This window comes from Pteropus vampyrus, unplaced genomic scaffold (assembly GCF_000151845.1).
Source record: "Pteropus vampyrus isolate Shadow unplaced genomic scaffold, Pvam_2.0 Scaffold66, whole genome shotgun sequence".
Classification (NCBI taxonomy): domain Eukaryota; kingdom Metazoa; phylum Chordata; class Mammalia; order Chiroptera; family Pteropodidae; genus Pteropus; species Pteropus vampyrus.
The window spans coordinates 9,460,028-9,479,211 of record NW_011888847.1 but is presented as its reverse complement, the minus strand read 5'-3'; the positions used below and the strand labels follow the sequence as shown (position 1 = coordinate 9,479,211).

The window sequence follows — 19,184 nt, the reverse complement described above, 5'->3', positions numbered from 1 at the left end:
ATTCAGGACGACCATATTCCATTTTTAAGAAAAGGTAATGTGTGTGTATATGTATGTGTACATGTGCATTTTTAACTTATTGTATTTTATGTGCTTTTGCAATAATCTAGAAGTGTGAGGAACAATTATTTCAATTAATTGGTTAATTAAATCACCCACCAATCATCTTATGGCTTCTATTGTCTCATGAAAGGCATTCCAAATTCTTAAGGACACCTCTATATTTTTTTCCTACACCTAGAATATTTATGAAAACTCATGTTCTACTGACCTTGTCTTCTCTTTCATAGAGTTAGACTGTATTCTTACACTTTTTGTAACTCTGGTGTTTTCTGATTAATAAGGAAGCAGTATCCTTGTCAATGGTGGAAGTTAAAATAAACCCAAGGACTCTTGTGGTAGCCTCCCAATTGGTCTCCACCTTTTGCTCTTGCTTCCCTAATCTTTATATAGGAATGAGAGTTATCTTTTAAAAATGTAAATCCAATTTTGTTACTTCCCTGCTTTAAAGCTCTGATGGCTTGCCGTCATGTAGAATAAGACCCAAGGTCCTTACCATAACCTACAGAGGCCTCATTTTCAGACTCTGTCTTCTCTTTCCAACATTACCACCTATCTCTGTCTCTAATCAGTACTGCTCCGATCCAGCCTCATCAGACTCCTTGCTGTTCTTCAAGCAGGCCAAGCACATTCCAACCTTGGGATCTTTGCACTTGCTAATGCTGCTGCCTGGAACGCTCCTCCCCAGATCTTTGTACAGCTTGCTTTCTCTTTTGTTGCATGTCTCTGTTTAAATGTTAGCTCCTCACAGAGGCCTTCCCTGACTTTAAATACTCCTCTCTTGACTCCACTGTTTGCCCCTCAATCTCTATTCCTTCACCTGTTTTATTATTCTTTATAAGCCTTATCACTTTCTAAAATTATTTTTTTATATTTGATCACTTGTTTCTTTCTTTACTGGAATGTAAGCTCCATATGGCTTTGCCTTTTTCACTAATAAACCCTCAACTCCTAGAGTAGGGACTGGTATATAGTAGCTGCTTTATAATTATTTATTGAATTAATTAACATCTGTTTAATGAATGGATGACTTTGGAGCACAAGGGTAAGACATAAAGAAGTCCACAGAAGCTGATGAATTACCAGCTGTCTTTCTATGGTAGAAGTCTGAGAGCTCCCACTCAGACTTCTGCTTGAAGAAGGACACTTTCTAGTTTACTCTCTGAAAACATGCACTTAATTACAGGTCAGTTCTTTCTTATTAGGTGTTCCAGTTTTGCATCTGATATCATCTCCTTTCCCTGAAGTCTGGCACACCATGGATGACGATGAAGAAAATTTGGATGAAACAACCATTGACAATCTAAACAAAATCATACAAGTCTTTGTGTTAGAATATCTGCATTTGTAATATTCTGAATTAGTTTATAAAAATTGCATCTAGTATCGAATTTAAAAGTTAAGGTACAATTTAAAATAATATGACTCCAGACAAACGCCGTGTAGAAATGTCTGTCCTGTAGATTCATTCTGTAGGTAGCTTTGAATATGTGATCAGTAATATGTCATGTCCTAAATTGCTCATTCATTTTCATCTAGAGATAAAAAAGGGAAATGTAAGGAAAACAGAAAATAAATATCTTTTAAAAAACTCCTTTATCTCAGAAACTATGACGCTAAATCAGATTTGTATATTCAGTATCACGGTCTTCTAAATAGTACTTAAATATAATGGTGATCTGCAATGTGTAGTCTAAGTTTTATGACTTTTTATACTTGGGAATATACTGCATATAATACAAAACAGAGATATAGTTTCAAGACTCTCAAATTTCTTTGAGAAATATTTGTAGAGTTTATTTTATAGAAATTAAATCAGAGTTAAATGTTATGTTGTGAATTTCTTTTTTAAATATAAATGAAAAATTTTTTAATTTATAGTTCAATTTTTATAGTTTCAGAAACTTAACATTTTATTTCAAAAAGAATATAGTCACTAACAAAAAATTAGAAAATGGAGAAAAGAAAATTATAATGCCATTATATTAACAGAATCACTATTCGATCCTTAGTTCTTCTTCACATGTTTTCAATGAAGATTTTAAAGATGTAGTTATGATCAAACTATGTCTGCAATATTTTTGTTCTTTTTTTTTTTCTGTTAAATTATATCATTACCAGACATTTATTTGCTGTTTTGATCTTGGGTTGTGAAGAAGACGGAAAAATACTGTTGACTATGACCTCCAGTCAATATTAAGGTAATACAGCAGTAGCACAGTAGTTATATTTTTTGTGTAGGTAAATATATTTTATTCAAGTTTGGTTAATTAGGGCATTTTTTTTTTTTTTCCAAGAGATTCATGGAAGCAAAATTATTTGGGCTGGAAAAACATTGGAATTCATGGATTTTTTTTTAGCTATAAGAAACAATTATCTAGAAATACAAACTTGTTCAATTAAACAATTAGGATATTGATTCTGCCATCTAGATAAAGTTAGCTGGGACCTCTGTTCTGAGGGGACAATTAATACTCACTGAATTTATGTCCTGGAGTTGGATAGGGTGGGAGACAGTCCAGCTGAGTGGGGAAGCAATGATAGCTTTAAGTTGATTGACGAAGGAAGTCAATGGAAAAGGAATTCACTTACTAAAACATACTTTCCAGAGTAAAAACAAAGATAAACATAATTTTATCTATATGACTATATATAATTATATAAAAGAATAGCCAGAATTATATATAATCATATATAGACATATATACATATTCATATAGATAACATTGTCCGTAATTTTACATTTGTGAATTTTAGAGTTAGATTTCTCTAGGACTTCTTTTTATTTTACAAATCTGCTTCTGAAATTTTTTAATGAGATGTCATGCTTTTGTGAGTTAAATAATATTATGAGCTAATACTTATTGAGTACTAAGTCTATGTCATACACTGTTGTAAGTGCTTTATATGTTTTTACCAACTTAATTCTTACAACAATCCTAAGGAATAGGTGGTATTAACACTATTTTATGATGCTCGGAGTGGTTAAGTGTCTTCTTTACGATCACAGAACTAGTATGTGCCAAAGGTGGGATTTGAACCCAAGCAGTCTGGCTCTAAAACTCAAGCTTTGAACCACTGTAGTCGAGTACTGACCCTTTACACAAAAAGAACTTTGCAGAATATTCTTAACGCCAAATGCAAAGCCACAATAGTGTCTCGAGATTTTTGTGTCCTTCACTCACTCTAGGAGAGCATTTATAAAGCACTGTTGCCATGATTAACCTCACGATGTTAGCTTCCCGAGGCACACCATTTGCATGCAGAATTATTTCTCTTCTACAACAAAGGCTGTTTTCACATCAACGTGGTATAGCAGAAATCAACATGAGTGCTTCCAGGGCCAAAGGATCTAAGCCACAAAGCAGGATTAAAAGAGGCTGAATTTTCTGGATTAACTTTTGGATGAGATAAAATATTTGAAAGAGTTCAGGGAAACACTTTTTTTTTTTTTTTTAAACACCAGAAAAGAAAGATTTAACTGATGATATTGAAACAGAATGAAAAGAAATTTTAATACGGAACCTAAGCACTAGTTGATGGTAATATATATAACTATAAGCCTTAAAAATAAGTTCTTTTTGAGGCATAATGAAATTAATCGGAGATCTACTATAATCTGTTGAGTTGGCATTAGTTGAATTATTTTTAGAGGAGGAAGTTGGAAGATATGTTGAAATGAGATTAAGGGAAAAATAAAAACATAAGCAGCTTAATTCGATGAAGGTTTCCTTCCTTCCAAATGGCACATCCAAAAATTCTATTCATTAAGAGTTTGCAATAATATGAGAAAAGCAATCATAATGCTATAAAGGGAAACATTTTAAGGTATTAACCTTGATATTAGTCTCTGAAATATGTTCTGTATGATACATGCCAGTCAGAAATATTACTTTTAAGAACTTATAGTTGCAAAGGCCATGCTCCATACACATTATGTTGTCTTTGGAATTTTTCTATGTGCATTTTAGAGCATTTTACTACCCCTAAGAGATCAATTTGTATGTTTTGTCTATTACTGTCAACTCTGCAATACATAGGGTTATTTTTCTTTTTCGAGAGAAATGAGTTCAAAGGAAAATATTCATAAAAGAGTATTCATAATCTTGGCTTCTAAAAAAAAGTCATGTTTCTGTTATTTTAGCTTGAGGGTTGCGGCTGGAAGAGAAAAGACAGATCCTTTATAATGGAGAAATGTTATAGATGGTGAAGCAGTTGACATAAGAACAAAGCAGCCCATGTTTCCAGCTCCAGCTCCAAATCCTTAAACTGTTTATTTCATGGACCTTCTTTCTTCCATCAAAGAGGAACATTCATTATGGTGCTGCAACAAAATCACGTGAACACTGAACATTTGCTTGATCAACTTGGTCCAGCTGGAGGTGATTACTTCTTATAAAGGAGGGATGGATAAATTATAAGACACTTCCATTTCTCTAATGTGCATACAGCCTCACATGAGGCTTGATCATGGTATTTTTCAGCTTAAAATGCAAGCCCTAAATCTGAGGAAGGATGGTGTGGGGATAAAGGACATAAACGGAAGATGAGGGAAACTATTTATGACAGCCAGAGTAATTAAAGCAAAGCTAACATAGGAAATTTGGAGAAATTACTCAAATATGCTTTAAATGAAGATATGGGGCTGTGCTCTCATAGCCAGTCCTCCCACCAATTTCTGGCTTCAAAGATGAATGTACGAAAGAGTGAGGTTTCACTCTGAGTTTCAGGGCCACATTCTACACAGCATGAAGTTCTAAAAGTAGGTTTGAAGTGGTTTAACTGCCTCCCCTTACTTCTCCCTTCTGTCTCACTTCTCTGACTTCCCTGGTGCATCTCTCTCAGCTTTCAAACAGCTAAACTACTGCTTTGTAGCAAGGGGCAGATAACAATGTGTACAGTCACCGCCATGTTTTGCGGAAGGTCTGAGGTGGAGAGGAGAGATTGGTAGCTAGTTGAGCCAGTAGGCTGGTATAGGATACCCCTCAAATCCTCCTAAACATGAAAATTGGCCTCAGGATCCTGGCACTACATCCAAGAGCAATAATTTATGGCAGTTTTGAAGAGAGCTGAGATTAAAGGACTCTGTGTGGTGGCCATAGGCCTCTGCCTGAATTTGGTTGGCATGCTCACGCAAAGTGAGGTCATCTTACTGTGCTCATATTTCAAAGGCAGTACATGAAATGTAGCCCACTCTCCGACATCTCCAAATTTGCCAGTGAATAGTTTAGACCATTTTTTTGAGTATTAATATTAAGAGCACACAATTGCCAAGAAGAAAAAAAAACATGATTTAAAACAATACAAAAAATTCACAAAGGTTACAAAGGTAACATAAAAAGTAGATTTTACAACTGATAAATTATAAACAGCACTGAAAACTTTATTCTCTTAAATTTATAGAGCACTGTAGGGTACAAGAGATCCTTGGCATTTGAGGATTTAGTATTTGTGGTTTCAGCTAAGAATGACATGCAATAAATTCTTCAAGCTGAGATTGCCTTAGAGAAGTAAATGAGTTTAGCTGACTGCCAGCCATCAGTTTTACTGCTGTTCTCTTAGTCATTCTTGAAGTTAACACTTGGAAAGTAATAAAACCCATTTGTTTGTTAAAAAAAAAAAAAAAAGAAAGAAAGAAATCTCTTACCACCACTCCCTGTACCTCCTAAGCCAATCTTTCTTGCTGGAGATATAAAGAGGTCTAGAAAATAATGGTGACTTTATAAGTGTAGCTTTATAAGTAATTTTAATTTTTTATTGATAATTGAATTAAGAGTATGAAAAGTTTAAAATTTCAAGGTTTTTAAAGTTGTATTCCTATGGGACAAATTATAAGCTATCATGCTTTTCAAAAGTATTTAGGGTATTACCCTTGAGAATGGGAAGGGTCCACTTTAAGTTATACTAGAGTTATATCATATGAGTAATTTATTGCAATAGGTTTACCCAACCACTTAGCTATACTATATATTAGTGTCCTTGTTTTAAAAAGAAGTGAACCCAGAGACTAAATTATTCTCAGTTGGATCTAAGACTAGACCCTGGGGAACTTGATTTCTGATACATGGTTAGTTTCAGCTTAGTTAGGAGGGGCTTCAGAGATTTTCTAGTTTATTCGTTCTCAACTGGGAGGTGTATATACCCCGAAGGGACATTAGGAAGTGTGTGTGTATTTGTGTATGTGTGCGTGCGTGTGCGTGTGTGTGTCTAGTGAAATGGGTGGTAGACTTTTGGTTGTCATAACTGAGAGGTACTTCTGGCAATCTGTGGGCAGGGGCAAAAATGAATGTTCAGTTTACACAATAAAGAATTGTCTCACCAAAAGCCATTAGTGCCTCCACTGAGAAACATTGTCTAGTTTTCAATATCCTCCTTCTAAAGGTTCAGATATCGAGATCCAGAGAGAATGGATCATTTAAGTTTCTTTCGGTTACAAGTGACAGAAAACCTAATAAAAGTTTACCCAAGTAACAAAGAAAATTCATTTCATGTCTCTGTTCAGGCACAGCTGATTCCGGAACCCTATATCTTCTTTCCCTCTGCTCTGCCTTCCTCTGAGGAGGCTCCAAACTTAGGTACGCTTTTCATCCTGGGGGCAAGACGAATGCTAGTAGCCTAGGCTCATATCCCCATAACTCTGATTTTAGTGAGAGCATCCATCTTCTGTCCAACAGTTTCACCAAGTCCTAGGTCTGATTGCCACCAGCCCAAGTGTGGTTGTAGGTCAATTCCTGACAGTCTCTGTTCTGGAGAGTGAAAATGCACTGACTGACTTACGCCTACCCTAAGAGATGAGAGAGGAAGGTTAGTTTCACCAGACCACAGAGGTGAAGGTAAGGTGGGGATCCCCAAAAGAAGGTCTAGAGAAAAGATATTGTACAGACAAGAGTAACAGAAGTTCACCACAGTTAGCAAGTGAGTTAGGTGACGTGCATTTTCCTAAGGCATGGTAACATGCTGCCTTTATTCTTATCTTACATAATCTTATCTTCGCTCCATCAAAGTTCTTAAAATATAGGATCAAAATTTTGGCAGAGAAGCACAGGAGTTATAAGAGTAGATTATGCCTTAGGCTTTAAAAATATGGAGTGAAGATTTCTAGATCCAGCTGCTTATGCTTTATTTCCTTGTAGTTGGATCCCGATGTTGGAAATGAGTTTGTCAAAGGAAAATAAATTTGCTTCCCCCACACTCAGATTTTTTTCAGGATCATTTTGTTTCTTTCTCAAGAATTGCAATTATATTGAGCTTAGAAAACTATATCCAGAGGAGAGGTATCTTTGGATACCTAAACTCGTTAATATTTCATCTTGGCAGAAAGAAAGAGAGATTACAGTATCTCAGAAACCAAGAAATTGAGAGTTCTTAGAAACTGATCAGCAAAGGTAAATTGCTTTGCTGCAGGAGGTTGGCAGTCACAGATGAGACCTTGTCCAGACACTGCTTGGGGCCAGACAGACTGTGAAGCTGACGAAGATCAGGAGCAGCAGGAGAAGGAACGGTTCACTGACACCATGAACGTGAACATCTCAGTCCAGCAGTTCTCAAAATCAAAGAGTTCAGGGCAGTACTTTGATCAACTAGATATTTCTTATACCACTCCCCAAGGCCATAAATGTTATCATGCCCGTGTGTGAGGGCCAGCCAGGTCATATGTCTCCATCAAGGTCATTATCAGACCAGGCATGGTAGAATCTGAACTGAGATTGGGTGGAATCTGAACCGGGACCAAGAGAGTGGAATCTAAGTATTTTAGAGCTGAAAAAGGTCTTAGAAATCACCAAGGTTGTGGTATTCGCCCTCATCCTTAGATATTTTCCCTGGGGGCAGTGCTGTGGAGTGAGTTCCTCTTTACATTATTGTCCCTTTCCCAGTGGTAGAACATGCTCCAACAGTTTTAAAAGTTTTCTGTTTTAAGTAGTAGAACCCTTTCATAAGAGGAAACCTCACATGGAACCCCAAAGCTAAAAGAAGAGCAGATCAACTTGAAGCAGGGAGAGAGGACAGGAACCCTGTTGGCCGAGCCTCATTCAGCCCTACCCCATGGCCCCTGCCCACCCCCACAGGGACTCCACGAAGCTGAACACAACTTGGAACTGCAATTTAATTCTGTCTCCTTCAGTCGTCAGAGAAAACGACTTGGTCTGTCACTCACTCACTGGCTTCTAGTCACCACTCTCTCTTGGTTCTCCTACCTCACCAGTTTCTCCTGCTGTCACCTGCAGCATTTCCCCTGTTTTCCTGACTTCTAAAAGTGAGACTGTTCTGGAGTTGATTCCTTAGACCTCTCCTCCAGCCGTACTCACTCCCTAGGTGATCTTATCCAGCTCCCCAGCTCTAAAATTGTGTGCAGATGATTTTCAAATTTATATCTCCAGTCCCAATCTTTTCTTGAACTCTGGACATCTTCATTGGGATGCCCCAAAGGCATCTCAAAAGAAGACATACAAAACTGAACTCATAGTTCCAAGCATTTTCCTACACATCTTCTCATATCAGTTAATGAAAAATTTTTGACCCAGTTCAGGACATTAGCCATTCCTGTTGTACTCCTTCATACTATGTCCTGAATCTGTTCACTTTTGAGAACTGCTCCCACTCTGAGTCAAGTTGTTAAGGGTGGAAAATTTTCAAGTGAGCAAACTAGCTAAGTCAGCTACAGGGAAGAAATATCTTTAGGTATCAGAAGTTGTCCTACTTGCTTGTGTGTGGTTTAGGAAGTGTATTGTAGAAGATATGTAGATGGCCAATGTCTGCTTCTGTAATCCATTTACTTGTTAATTAAGGGTGTTGTTCCGGGCAAAGATATGCTAAAAGCCAACTTCCACTTCTGTAATCTGCTGGCTTGTTCAGGAGACCACCAGGATATGGTCTTGAGCTTTATCAGCTGCCTGCTCTGAAAGCTCGGGGCTGATCTCCTCTAGCCCTGCGTGGTAGAGTCAGTCGCCGGCCGGCTAATAAAGGCTCATAATTAATCTCAATTGGCTCCGTGGGTCTCAGAATCGTTTGTGCCATAACAAAGTTATCACCATCTCTCACCAGGCCTCCCTCCTCTATCCTTGCTTCATATTCTCCTTTGTACACAGGAGTCAGAGTCATCTTTTCACACTGCAATCAGATGATATTACTGCTTGATCAAAACTATCCCATGGCTTCACTTGAATTAGAATCCAGTGCCTGCACAGTGGCTGGCCAGGTCCTATGTGATTTGGCCTCTGTACCTTTGTGATCTCACCTCTTACCACACTCTTCCGCTCTCACTTCACTCTGGTCCCACTGACTCCCTGGCTTTTCCCAAAGAAGCTGAGCATATTTTCAAATCACCAGGAGAGCTGATGCAACAGTAGACAAAGACTGAGGAGCCAGGAGCTGGAAGCTGGGATGTGAGCTCTGTGCCTGGCCTCCTTTCCCAGGGCCAGCCCAAGGGAGGCTCTGGGCTCAAGGCTGGGCATCTGGCCATCAGTTTCCAGCAGGTTCTGAAAGTGCTGCCCTCAGAGAAGCAGCTGACTTAGAAATAGAACATCAACAAGGTTCAATGAGTTCAGAGCTCTCTAGATTTACCTCCTGCCTCCTCTCACCTTTCTCCTTCAAAAGAAGAACATTTTAAGAAATCTCAGGGAAGAGAGATGAGAAATATGAGATATGAAATAAAATGGAATGAAGAATCACAGTATCGAGTTTCTTTAAGCATTAGGTAAAGTTTTGGGGTGAGATGTACACTTGGGCAGAGAGCAAAAGGCCAGAAAATGTTGACAGGAGGGAGGAGAAGGAGGGAGTTGAGGGTCCTTCAGGCTTTGTGTGTGAAACTTCCCCTCAGACCCTCAGAATAGTCACAACTGATCTCCTTTAGGCTACTATGTACCAGCAAGGCCTTTGCATTTAGGCTGTTTCCTCTGTGGTAACAAAAAAGGCCTCCCAGAATTTGCATAGGCAATTCTAAAGCATCAAACAAAGAATTTCTGACTCATTCCCATGACCCCCTCCTACTCCTGTCAATAGGGGAAATTCCAGGTGGTGAGGTTCTGTTTCCTGCTTCCTTGTTCTGGACCATTTTCCTCCCTGGGAGGTGGGTGGAAGTGTGTGTGGGGGTAGGTTCTCCATTCTCATGGAGAACATCCTCCACACCCTCTCCATTCTTCCTGTTTCTCTCTACTAAACTATATGTTCCCATTTTCAGCTGAAAGTGATAGGTAAGATAGATAAGCAGGATTTATTAAAAACATTTTTTAATCAAGAGATTGAACTCTGTTAATGGTGGAATTTCAAACATGAGTTAATGTAAAAATCAGATTGTAGAGTTGAAGCTTTGAAGATATTTCTGTGTTCTCAAAACAGAAATTAATTCCTAGATATTGTTTCCTCCTCTGGGCAACTTCTGCGTGTTGCCCACAAGGAGATAGGGTAGGATCCTTGTGGGGGCAAGAAGCTACAAGTCTCAAGTTGTAGGATGCTCTGGGTCCCTGAATCTATCTGCCTTCTTCCCTGAGTTTAGTACACCATCTTCTACAGGCTGTTGGGGTCCCAAAAGCTGTGTGACACCCTGGTAGTTAGCCCCAGATAGCTGACTTGAGCATTCATTCTCTTATTCTGTTTTGATAACATTGGGTAGGGCACAATCTGTGAGATCTGTTTGGATTGGCAGTTCTCCCTTTGGACAGGCTGCCTGTCTGAGACATTTTCCTGACATCAGGGCTGCTGCTCTAGCTGCTACCAGACACGCACAGTAATCATGGGGAGAATGCCTGAAATGATTGGGCATTAAGTGCAAAGGAAAAAGCACTCGGAAGTGTGGAATTTATTTGCATTGATTCAGATATCCAAAGAAAAAAGTTAGTGGAGAATAGAATACGCCTGTTCCATGTGCCCATTGAAATTAAAACTGTCTTACTATACTTTCCCAGTTCTCCTCCAACTCACTGGTGGCTCTTTTTCAGGATCTTTTGCTGATTCCTCTTTGTCTCTGGACTTGTTAATGTTGAAGGGCCTCGGGGCTCGGTTCCTGGTCCTCTTCTCTTCTCTGTCTCACTTAGTCCATTGTTGACCTCATCCAGCTTCAAGTGTTTAAGTATCACCTGTATGTTGTTGACTCTCAGAGCTCTCATCTGCCCTCCAGTCTCATATATCCAACCGCCTAGTGAACAGCTCCATTTAGAGGTCACACTCAACATGCCCCACTGAAATCCCAATCTCTCCCACACACCTGCTCCACCAAGAGTCTTTTCCATCTCAGTCAGTGGTAGCTTCATTCTTCCTGTAGCAGAGCCAGAAACACTGGTGCCATTCTTGACTCTTCATCTTCTTTCACATCCCACATCCAATTAGTCAGGAAGTAGCCAGGTCAAGTTTATTTTCAAAGTACATCCAAAATCAAATCACCTTTTACCACCTTGGTTGCTACCACACTGGTCCAAGCCATCATTATCCCTTGCCTCAGTTTGTATAAGAGCCTCTTATCCCCTTATCAAGTCTTCCTGCTTTTATGCTATCCCCTTCGATCTATTTTTAATACAGCAGCAGGAGTGGTCCTTTAAGAAAGTAGGTCTGATCGTGTCATTCTCTTGCTCAAAGTCCTACAGTAGTTTCTTATTTCACTCAGAGTAAATGTCAGCGTCCTTCGAGTGGTCTGCTTGACCTCCTGTGATCTGTCCCCTAACACAGCTCCAACTTCTTCTCTGACCAGTTTCCCCCGTTGCTAACTCTGCTCCAGCAATGGTGGCCTCCTTACCATTTCTGGAGCATGCTAGACTGGATCCCACCTCAGGACCTTTACAGAGGCTGTCCTTCTGCCTGAAGTACTTTTCTCTCTGATATCTTCATGATTAATTTTTTTAAAAATCTAATTCTTGCTAAAATTCTTTCTTGACCCCTTTATTTAAAATTTTTATCTTGACCTCTCTTACTCTGTCCTATTTTTTCTTTTATCACCCTCTTATATACTGTAAAATTTACTAATTAAATACCTTTGCTTTTTATTGTTTGCTTTCCTCTTTTAGAATGTAAACTCCATAAAAGCAGGGATCTTTGTTCATGTCAACCATGACTGGGAAATGATGGGTTTGTTAAATGAATGAATGAAATACAGTGGAATCACAGACGGTCTTACAAGGCAGACAAATGAAAGGCAGGCAGTAGAGGCCATAGAGCCTTAAAAAGGAGTTTAAGTTGTGGCCAGGTATGGTTGAGGACCAGAAAGGTTCAAAGTTGTAACTGGAGCCAGTAATGTGGGCCACAATTTGTCAACTCAATAGCCCTCCAGAGTTTGTTGCATGATTACTGATAATAAGCCAAACTGATTAAAAGAAAATTCAGTCATCTTATTAGTTAGTGTCATGTAGAGGTATGACTTCTAGATTAGCCTTTTTTCCCCTCACCTTGGTTATTGGGAGGCTACATCATACTTCATGATATGAAAAAAAATCTATTATGGTTCTTGATTAAGAATAAAAATAAATACTTGACTATATGTTTCCTCTTTCATACAGACATAAAAAGTGGAAGGAAAAGTGAAAATTTCAGGGGGTAAATGCTACATTCATAGAACTGGAGCTAAAGTGAGCTAAATGGGGATTTTTTTTGGTGGTAAATTCTATGTCCATTCATACTTGGTGTGTAAGCTGACTTTTAAATTGTTTGTGACCTTTGCATATACTACAGCCACTTCTATCATGGACTATGAGTTAAGGCACAGCACCAGAGAAGTGAATTGGACTGTTTCAGGACCACAACCCAGAGGGATGCCCAAATCCTGCTTCATCTTTCTGCCTCTAGTCTCAGACTCTCTGATGTAAGTTATGGTACCTCTGCCCCTTGCTAGCTTCTCCTTCAACTTGGTGCTTCTGACGATGACTTTATCCTATGGATATGGTGATTGTAATTTTTAGTAGCATCTCTTTAATGCTCAAGGGTCCTAGTTAAAATGATAAATTTTGGAAGCATCCTACAAGTAGGGCTCAGGTTGGCTTGGGACCTTGGAGCCCTCCTATTGGTGACCTCTTTGCCTCCATCCCCATGCTTCCTCCCATTGGCATTGGTGAAAACTTAATTGTGTGGAAGTTCACTTTCCCCAGAAGTTCAAAGTTTCACTCAATTCAGGCCATGTAATTTGGCCATTGACTAATAGGGTGGATCCAAAAGTTTCTGGTTACCAGCAACGGAGAAGTAGAGCTAAGTGAGAACAGAAACCTCAGCCCGCTCCTTGAGCTTGAGTGACCAGGAATCACATTGGCTGGAAGACTGAGCAGAGAATCTTAGTGTCCTGTGAAGTTTGTAGCTTTTTTGTTGGTTATATGGACAAGACATGTTCCCTCTTCGGACCTTGCTGTTCTCAACTGAAAAGGAAGGGAGTCAACTTAATGATCCGTTGAGTCCCTCCAAGTGCTAAGATTCTACACAGTAGTACAGCATAGTGTTTAAAAGCTTGTCATTTAGAGATAGAACTGAGTTCAAATCCTGACCCTGCAATATAAAGATGTTAGATTTTGAGGAGGTTGTAAACTCAGTTTTCTCACGGGTAAAATGTAAATTATGCTCACTCATAGGCTTTTTATGATGATTAAATAATATAACAAGTTAGAAAACACCTGGTGAAGTGTCTGGCACAAAATCACTCAATGAAAGGTGTTGGCTACTATGACCTTGCATGTGGTTTGCATGGGATTGCTTTCAAAACACATTATTTCGTGCAAAGATCACAACTGCTGTGGGTCAGCTAGGTGGCTATCGTCATCTTTATTTTATCGATGAGAAGAGTGAAGCTCAGAGAATTCAGATGATTTAATAGAGCTGGTATGTGATAGCGCCAAGGCCTTCCAGATGTGGTGGGGGAAGCTAGAGGTGCATCAGTCAGACATTTATTTGAGGAGATTTCACTGTATTCACCTACCCACCATGGCAGACCTTTAGTCCTAATCATTTATATAAGAAAATTTTCTAAAAATAATACAAAAGGGAAGCCCATTGTAAGAGTCTGATGATAGGCCAGGGAGAACTTTTCTCCTTCTTAGACAATGAATAGCCTCATTTTTTTTTTTTTGATAAATTTGACATATTACAATTTATAAATTTATGGTGTACTGTGTGTTACTTTGCTACATTTATATATTGTAATCTGATGGCCACTGAAGCAATATTTATCACATTATAACATTATAGTTTAGTATTATTGGCTATCTTCATTGTACTGTGCATTAGATCTTTAAGGGTATGTAGCCTTGTTCTTTTGTTCTGTTGTTCCCCTGTCCTGTGACATTGCAGTATCAGCTGCTGCTAATGCCATTATGGATTACGGGATCAGACTGTTTCTCATTGGCCTCTCTGATCATAGTTCTTGAGATCTGAGTTTCAACTATTTACCTCTGATCTTTACCATTATTCCATTGGTATCCATTCTGGGGATCCTGTTCTCTCTTAAAATGGCATTGAGATTCTTTTTCTTTTAAGAAAAATACTTAAAAGAGAATAGATTTTAAATGTTCTCATCACACACACACACACACACACACACACACACACAAATTGTAATGTTAGGCGATGGATGTGTTAACTAACCTTATTGTGGTAATCATTTTGCGATACACATGTTTATAAAATCAAGGTGTTTACCTTAAACTTACACAATGTTATATGTCAATTATATCTCAATGTAGCTGAAAAAAATAATTTTTATTTCTTTGCTTTTCATTCACCAAGGTAATACATGCTTATTACAGAAAAGATGAAAAATATAGAAATGTAAAAAGAAGAAAAAACTAATCCCAGAAATGACTACTATTAACATTTTCTATATTTCATTCTAGATTTCTTTCTGTAGTATATACATACATCAATTTTACATAATTATTATTCTTTACATGTTTTGTTTTATAACCTCGATTTTGTAATTAAAATATTTATGTGAACATTATTTCATGTTCTTAAAATGATTTGAAAACATAGCTTTAATTGGATGATTGATAGTTCATTGTAGGCATATACCAAAATTTATTTAACCCTTTTCCCACTGTTGGACACTGTCTTTCCAACATTTCTCTCTTATAAGTAATATCTGATGAAAACTTTTGCATATAAACCTTTGTCCACGTCTCTCATATTTCCTTGACAATGATGTTTCTGTGTAAGAGGGTGGTGGATGGATAGCAAGGATTAATCCCCGTTGGAAGCAGCCGAGCAACAGAAACGCCCTTTGCAGGGGCCTCCTGCTGCCAGTAGGTGTCATCTTTGCCTCACAATTTCTCCTCTTACCTATTTTCCTACGGAAGGTTTTTGAAAGCCAGGAACAGAAGAAATTGGTAAGTCAGTGCAGTTCAACTCCCAATATTAAGGTCTCCCACAAGAGACACAGATCAACAGTGCCTGAGGGCTGCAGGCTTGGTTATTTTGCTTTCTCTGTTGGGTTGATTTCGTTTAACCCAGTAGCATGTTTGCTGCTGACCTGATTCTGAGAAAAAGCATTCAATCTGGATTATTGGCAAAACTCCATCCTTTCAGACTCTCTAGGAAAAAGAAACACACACAAAAGTGTAAAAAAATAAAAAGCTACTGCTTTTTGAGTGCTTTCTCAGAGCACGGAGTAATTAAAAATTCACAATTTTAAAAGATAAGATTATCATTAACATCCTTTTCTAGATAAGGAAGCTGAGGCTCAGAGATGCTGACTTAGCCAAAGGACCACAACTAATTAATGGCCTAAGGCAGCATTCAAACCCAGGTACATTTATCTCCAAAGCCTGTGATTTTTTTAAAACAATATTCTGTGCTTGTTAAAACACAGATTCTAGGCACTACCCCAGGCTTATTGGACCAGAATATCCAGGCAGAGGGTCCTAGAATTTGCATTTAAATGACTTTCCGGAGAGAATTGTTTGTGCATTAAAGGGAGACTCCAATTTCATTTCTTCTACGACCAACTGAACTAACTAGAGGTCATGACTAGAGAGGCCGGGCTGATGTTGGGCAATCTGTCTTGAGTCACTTGACTAGTTTTCATTTTATGTCAGCAGCAAAGGTCTTGAAATACAGTTCTGTAGGGTTGGCTTGGCAAAGAGCATATGATATATTTTGAAATTAAGAGCTTCGTTGCCTGGGCAACCACTTTCTTTTCTTTTGCTAAAAAAAAAAAAAAAAAAAAAAAGAGTCTCTGAAACTCTTTTCATTCCTGTGCAGAGCACCAGTGTCTACTGACTGACCCTGTGCTTCCAAATCAGACAGATCTGCTACTGATGGTCTGTCTAATCCAAGCCAGGCTACTTAAGCTCAAAATCTCAGTATCTTCCTCTGAAAAATGGGCATAATTACACCCACTTCATAGTGTTGAAGTGAATATTAAATAAGTTAATAACAGTAAAAGGGCAAATATCCAGCACTTGCCTCTTAATAGGTGTTTAGGAAATGATGGGAAAAAATTATTTAATTGAATAACAAGGATGAGAATAAAGAAAGTTATTTTAAACATAGATAACAGGATGTTTTTTGTTCATTAAACTTTTAGAGTCCTGAAAGTTTTGTTTGCAAGGGAGTGAATGGGTAAGTGGAGATGCTATTCACTGGTGCCCCCTACACAGCCACGCTGGTTCTCCACAGCTGCTTTCTGGTCTGTTTGGTGTGTGCACCATTCTGATTGACGGCATTTCAGTTGTTAAACCTTTTAAACACCATCCGTGGGAATTACCGCTTAAATAAACCATTGCTGTAAGCAGTGAGGAAGAAGAGTCAGCATAGACGAATTTTTGAAAAAAATTGATGGTAAAACAAAGGTTATACTTGCTTGATGAGAGAGCAAGGTTAATTAATTTTATTTTTTAATTTTATTAATATTTTTAATTTCACTTTAACAATTTATGATCTGGATGTATTTATTGTCCAGCAGAAGGGCTTGAGGCCCTGCTGTGGGCAGGATCTGGCACATCTGCACCCGGTTAATGCTGGAAGGGAGCCAGGTGTTCCTGTTTGGAAAATTTTTTTACTCCTTTCTCAGAGTGTCCTCCAGGCTCTTAGTCAGGGAAACTGGGATTAGTGCCCTAACTCATGGATGCTTTCTTAGATGAATTCATCCTGGCCATCTGGCAAGCAAGGATATGGCTGTTTTCTCTTGATGGGTACCATGGCACTTGGGCATGCACAAACCTACCACAGCCAAAGGCAAGTAAATTGGGAGAGGCTGGGCCATTCTTGTTTTCCTTTATTATTTTTTTTCTATCCTTTAGTGGCCAACTAACCTAGTTTACTTGTTTTAATAATATTTTTACTAGCATAATTTTATCTAAGGTTTTATGCTCCTGGGTTAATAGAATTCATTTAAAATTACATTTATTTCCTTCTAGCAACTTTAGGTTTAGTTTGTTCTTCTTTTTCTAGTTCTTTGAGGTTTAAAGTGAGGTGGCTTGAGATCTTTCTTTTTTCTTAATGTAAGCATTAATCACTATAAACTTCTACCTCTGGACTGCTCTTGCTTGATCCCATAAGTTTTGGTATGTTGTGTTTTATTGTCACTTGAATCAAGATATTGTTTGATTTCTCTGTTGATTTCTTCTTTGATCCATTTGATTTTTCAGGGGCATATTATTTAATCTCCACATATTTGTGAATTTTATAGTTTTCTTCTTAGAATTGATTTTAGTTTCATATCGTTAGTAGTGTCTGGACTTCTCTTAGAGGGAATTGCTCGGCGTGCAGCTATATATTTGATGTGTCCATGGACAGAGGTAAATTCAGGAGCCTCCTATATTATCATCTTGGTCTCCATTAACTTCTGAATCTATCTTATTATTTTCTATAATAAAATTAATACATTGCAATTTGAGAATTTTTTGAAGATTAAAAAGTAGAGAAAAAATTACTCCAAGTATTATCATCTAGAGAAAATGACGGTTAATAGTTTGGTGTATTTCTTGCCAGCCTCCTTTCTTTGCATTGTTAACATAGTTGTGATTATAATAAATACACAAAATTTCTTCCTGCCTTATAAACTTCATTGTAGTATAAACATTTTCCATGTTCCAGCAAGTTCTATATAAACATTTTAATGGCTGCACAGTATTTCACCATGTGAATGTGTGATAATTTACGTAACCCCTCACTGTTTTTGTCATCCAACAAAGTTGTGAACACTGTCAAGGACATCTTTGTGTGGTGTGGATGAGGTAATTAGAGAACTTAATGGCAATATATACATCTATGTTGAGAGGCAATATCCTCTAAGATGATACCAGCATAAGAGTGGAGCCCGTGTATGGAAGCCTAATCCCTTAGCCCTTAAAGAGTTAGTGTGTCTCACAGGGCTCTCATCATCCCTGGGAAGGGTCTGAGGATGGATTAGGGTCTGAGGATGGATTAGGGTCTGAGGATGGATTAGGGTGGCAGAAGGACACTAAGGACTGTTTACTAGTTAACATTGCCTTACAGTTTACCTTGGGACCACACAAAACTGCAATGTGTCTTGTGGCTCTTGCACTCAAAAGGTTGCAGGTGAGATTTCACTGGCTCTCAATTTCTTCGATGCCTCTTTAGAGAGAAGCTATTTGTCCCTTTCATAGTGAATTATATTGGATTGAGGAAAGAATTTGAGGAAGACAAATAAATGGAAAGATACTCATGTTTATGGATCAGAAGAGTTAATATTGTTGAAATGTTTATACTACTCAAAGCCATTTATAGATTCAATGCAATTCCTATCAAAATTTCAATGACTTTTTTTTATGGAAATAGAAAAAACAATCCAAAAATTTGTACAGAACCATGAAAGATCCCAAAATGGCCAAAGCAATAATGAGAAAGAAGAACAAAGCTGGAAGTATCGCACTTCTTGATTTCAAACTATGTTACAAAGCTATAGAAATCAAAACAGTATGACACTGTCATAAAAACAGACGCATAGACCAATAGAACAGAATCAAGAGCCCAGAAAAAAAACATGTGCATATATGATCAACTAGTATTTGACAAGGGAGTCAGGAATACTCAGTGAAGAAAGGATGGTGTCTTTAATAAATAATGTAGAGAAAACTGGGTAGTCTCATGCAAAAGAATATAATTGGACCCCTATATTTGGCCACTCACAAAAATTAACTTGAAATAGATTAAGGACTTAAATGTAAGACCTGAACTGTAAAAATCCTGGAACAGGAAGC

The 19,184-nt window shown here is 38.0% G+C and overlaps 1 protein-coding gene across 1 annotated transcript in view; it reads left to right on the top strand.

Annotated features, from left to right (window-relative positions):
* Window positions 1-1,745, top strand: part of QPCT (glutaminyl-peptide cyclotransferase) — a 34,029-nt gene extending 32,284 nt beyond the window's left edge. The window contains exons 7-8 of the mRNA XM_011361427.2: window positions 1-34; window positions 1,266-1,745. Coding sequence (XP_011359729.1) covers window positions 1-34; window positions 1,266-1,411 — 180 coding nt within the window. The 3' untranslated portion in view covers window positions 1,412-1,745. The remainder of the gene's footprint in view (window positions 35-1,265) is intronic.
* The last annotated feature ends 17,439 nt before the right edge of the window (window positions 1,746-19,184 follow it).